The sequence below is a fragment of the Cynoglossus semilaevis genome, chromosome 7, assembly GCF_000523025.1.
Source record: "Cynoglossus semilaevis isolate Cse_v1.0 chromosome 7, Cse_v1.0, whole genome shotgun sequence".
Classification (NCBI taxonomy): Eukaryota; Metazoa; Chordata; class Actinopteri; order Pleuronectiformes; family Cynoglossidae; genus Cynoglossus; species Cynoglossus semilaevis.
In genome coordinates, this window is record NC_024313.1 from 3,081,977 (window position 1) to 3,086,475 (window position 4,499).

Genomic DNA, 4,499 nt, shown 5'->3' on the forward strand with positions numbered 1-4,499 from the left:
CATCCATCCGATCAACCTAGTCGACCTAATCATCATGTTTCATGATCTGTTGGAGAGAAAAAAAAAAGGCACTTTTGGATGTTTTTGGAACGATGTGTAATTGTGAAATTCACGATGACAACATAGACTGGAATTATTTTTATTTTTGGTTAGTTTGGGTTCATTTCCCTTCACTGAGTCTTTACTGTATGATGGCGGAGTGTGATGCAACGCGTTGCAAAATAGATACAGTTGCAGGAGGTTGAAAGCAGCCCATTATCTCACTGGTGTTCTTTATCCTCAATCTGCTGTACTGTGTGCTGTGTTGCATCAGTGAAGATAGTGCGGCCAAACATGGAGTATGGATCCGACGTGAGTTAATTTTTGACCAACTGTCTGTTGCCTCTTAGTCAACAGACCAAGTCCGGGTATAAAACGAGGAAATCTCTGCCAAACTGTTGGCAGCACAGAGGACGGTGAAGGTAAGGGAAGTGACATTAGCTACGTTAGAATTATTTGAGAGATGGGAACCGCAATAATGAAATATGTTTATAAGGTCAAAGGTCATTTTTTGTTGAATGTTAGTAAGTAAAAAAAAAAAAAACAAAAACAAATATGCAGACTCGTAAATTTGGGGAAAAAAAAAACATAAAAACAAAAATGAAAGTTTGTATTTTTTCTGTGCGGCCCAGTACCAAATGATACATGGCCCAGTACTGGTCCCCAGCCTGGTGGTTGGAGACCCCTGATTTAGTGGATTTGCTACATTTGACATTAGGAGGTCGATGGGAACAGAACATACTACACAGTGCTGTTACTGTTTTTTTTTTTTTTTGCATTTCATCCACTTCATTAAATCTTCACAGGTTGGAAGAATGCGTGGCATCTTTGCTAGTTGTGCTCTTGCAGCGGTGCTGCTGGCCGTTACCTCGGCGCACCACGGTGACCACGGTGACCACGGTGACCACGGTGACCACGGTGACCACGGTGACCACGTTCACCCACACAGTGCTGGCCTGACGTGCCACAAGCTTGCCAACCCTCATGCCAACTTTGGCTTTGCACTCTACAAAAACCTGAAGGCCAAAGCTGCAGCTAGAAAGAACATCTTCTTCTCACCTCTGGGCATCGCCACTGCCCTTTCCATGTTGTCGACGGGAGCCCGCGGTCAAACGCACAAGCAGATCTTCGCATCATTGGGCTACAGCGCTTACAACCAGGTTCAGATCGACGACGCGTACCACCACCTCCTGCAGATGCTCAACGAAAACAAGAAGAATCAGCAGTTGGACGTCGGCAACGCCGTCGCGGTGCGGGCCGGTTTCAGTCCTAAGGATAAGTTCCTCACGGATGTCAGGCACTACTACGCCGGTAAGAGCTTCAACGTCGATTTTACGAAACCTGAAGAGGCCGCGGCTGAGATCAACAGATACATCGCCGGTAAAACACAGGACAAGATTAAAGATATGGTGAAAGACCTGGATCCAGATTTGGCCATGGTGCTGATCAACTACGTCTACTTCAGAGGTAGGGCACGCACTCACATGGAACACATGTAAACCTCACATCTGTAGATGTTCAGATCCACGTTTCCTTGCGTTCTTTAAGCACAACGAACGCATCTGAAATGAATCAGTCGGAAGTCAGTTACAGAGCACACAACACCAGTTTTTTTTTATCATTTAAGTTAATGCACACAATCTGCATTCCTATTCCCAACACAGGACAGTGGGAGAAGCCCTTCGACGGTAACCAGACGCACAAGGCCTTCTTCCAAGTGGATGCAGACACTAAAGTTGAGGTGGACATGATGAGGAAGACCGGACGTTACGACTTCTACCAGGATGTCAACCACACTACTGTGCTCAGGCTGCCCTACAAGGGCAATACCTCTATGCTGATTGTCCTGCCCGACGAAGGCAAGATGAATGAAGTGGAGGCCGCCATAAATAAGGACATCCTTTCAAACTGGCATGACAATTTGTTCAGAAAGTAAGAGACGTTAACATTTTGGCAAAGAAATAGCCTAGCCAGTGAGGGCACTGCGTTCAAATAAACCAAAAATAACCAGTGTTGTAACCAGATTACGAACAGATCGTGTTCAAAGCTGATTTTCTGCTTCTCAGTTCTGTGAGTCTGCACCTCCCGAAATTCTCCATCTCCGCCGATGCCTCGCTGGGTGAAACGCTCGCAGAGTTGGGAATCATCGACGCCTTCGGAGACAGAGCTAACTTCGCCGGCATTTCTGGAGAGGTCAACCTGAAACTGTCAAAGGTAGGATCAGCAACCTCTGATTTTTGTCTTTTCGTTTCACGACTAGAACAGGACGCTTAGTGCCCCCTGCTGGTCCGTCTCTAGGTGTCTCACCAGGCCGTCCTCAGTGTGGATGAAACCGGAACGGAGGCAGCAGCTGCCACCACTCTGGAAATCATGCCGATGAGTTTGCCGGAGACGCTGGAACTCAACAGACCTTTCCTGGTCTTCATCCTGGAGCACTCTACGAGGAGCATCCTCTTCATGGGCAAGATAAACGACCCCACCGCCATGTGAAGGAGAAAAAGGGTCGGCGTGCCAAGAGAGACTGACGGTTGACAAAACTAATTTTCTATCAAGCAACAAGTGACAGATTTCATCCTAACTGAAATTTGAACCTGGCAAGTTGAAGAATGTCAACGTACAAATATATATTTAGAGTCCTAGAGCTAGAAGTGGAAATATCACAGGGATCATCTGGTAACGTGGTGTGTTTGCGATGACGGTGTTTGATCATGAACGGAAATAAAGGCTTGTCAAGAAGTCCTATAGTGTCTGATTAGCCGCAAATTAACACACTTTCTTCACTGATTCTGCATTAAACCAGTCAATGTTGCTGCAGGTTCGTAATTTCAAATGTATTTTACGTGTTTCAAAGTTTTTTTTTTTCTAAAGTTAACCGACCAGAGATGGCAGCGGTAATCCAATGTGGCAGGCGTATAAAACATAGATTTTTGGTACAACAGAATCTTCATTCAAAATAATGAATTTGTCTACAATTACGATGTATTTTTATGATGCTGTGGACTTTAACAGACATCAGTTTTTAAGGAAAGACCTCGGTAAAGATGCCAAACTCTTTATGTGGAGCCATCTATCACCCAGTGCGTCATTTCAATTGTTAAAAAAACAAAAAGAAAAAAAATGAACATAATTGAATTTGAAGTCTGTGTCATTGAGATTTAAAAAAAAAAAAAAAAAAAAAAAAAAACACAACGGCAGCCACGACCTCTGGGGTTAATACATGTTTCGTTGCCATCTGTCAGAATTGACGGGCCATTCTTCGTTTTCTTCCCGTACATCCTCTTCACAGACAAGATCAATAACCTCACAGCCGGCAGAAAAAAAAATGAGTATCATCATCATCATCATGGCTGTCATGTCAGGAACCCTTTTCCCATCAAAATCATCGACTCGTTACTCATCGCACCCATGCTGCCGTAAATGTCCATCTGTCTCCGCACGCCTTTTCATCACTAAAGAATGGAAGGACTCCACCGGTGCAGAGTCGGTTTCATGAACAAAAACGGAATGCTGAGAAGAATGATGATGCCACCACATTCTGCAACCCAAACACATCACAGCTTGGGTTCGCGATTTTGGTCAATTATGTGACGATGATGAATTTACGTCTCGTTCATCGGTGTGAAAGAATCATCTCATGTCATCGTGGCGTAGCTGACTGAAAAGAACCTCCTTCAGTGTCACCCGGCGGCTGGATCCAATCAGTGTAAGAGGTTAGACGGTATGAACATCAATAAAGGAGGACATGTGACCCGAAGGCCATTGGCCTCAAATAACTCCTCGTCCTTTGACCTGTCAACAGACAGCAGTGAGGCAGCAGAAGTGTTTACCCGGTGCACATACACTCGTCTCTGCCCTGAGGTAATGTTCCCGTGAAGACAGTAGCGTCGAAAAACATGAACGCGGGGTCACACGATCGCGCTTCGTAGACGTTCATAGTCACAGCTGACTGAAAACTCAGTATGGGGCCCCGGGTTGAAAAATGTTTACTCCCTAACTGAAGATTCACCTACGGTACTCTTCTCTCTTTTTTTTTTTGTGCGTGGGTGGGTGACAGTTTCTGACTGTGTTACCGTTCGACTCCACCGTTTCTTTTTTTTTTTTCATCTTGCGCTGCATGTAAATGAGCTGGAAGACTCCTGAGGATTGTTCGAGTTGTGTAATTTATCACGGTAAACGTTCAGCTACATTCCCCTGCCGGTGCGCAGCGGTTACAGCTCGCAGTAAATTGTAAAGAATGAACTGCTTTTCCTCATAAAAGAGGCGAGTGTCACTTTGTGCACGATCCAACAGGATCATTGAATTAAAACAAATGTGGTTTTTAAGCGAAAACACGACGAACGCGGGGAGGGGGTGGGGGTGGGGGGTTTAAGGAGCAGTGATACGCAAGCTGACGGCCGTGGTAGCATTTCAGACGCAAATGTTGATTCTCTGTCTGATAGGAAATAGCTCTCTCTCTCTGT

General features: G+C 45.2%; 1 protein-coding gene across 1 annotated transcript; it reads left to right on the plus strand.

Annotated features, from left to right (window-relative positions):
* Positions 1–383: 383 nt before the first annotated feature.
* LOC103380731 (alpha-1-antitrypsin homolog) lies at positions 384–2,778 on the plus strand. Its single transcript, XM_008312789.2, has 5 exons — positions 384–461; positions 846–1,506; positions 1,704–1,971; positions 2,106–2,253; positions 2,338–2,778. The coding sequence occupies exons 2-5, from the start codon at positions 855–857 to the stop codon at positions 2,527–2,529; spliced, it is 1,260 nt and encodes a 419-aa protein (XP_008311011.1). The 5' UTR covers positions 384–461; positions 846–854; the 3' UTR covers positions 2,530–2,778.
* Positions 2,779–4,499: the final 1,721 nt, after the last annotated feature.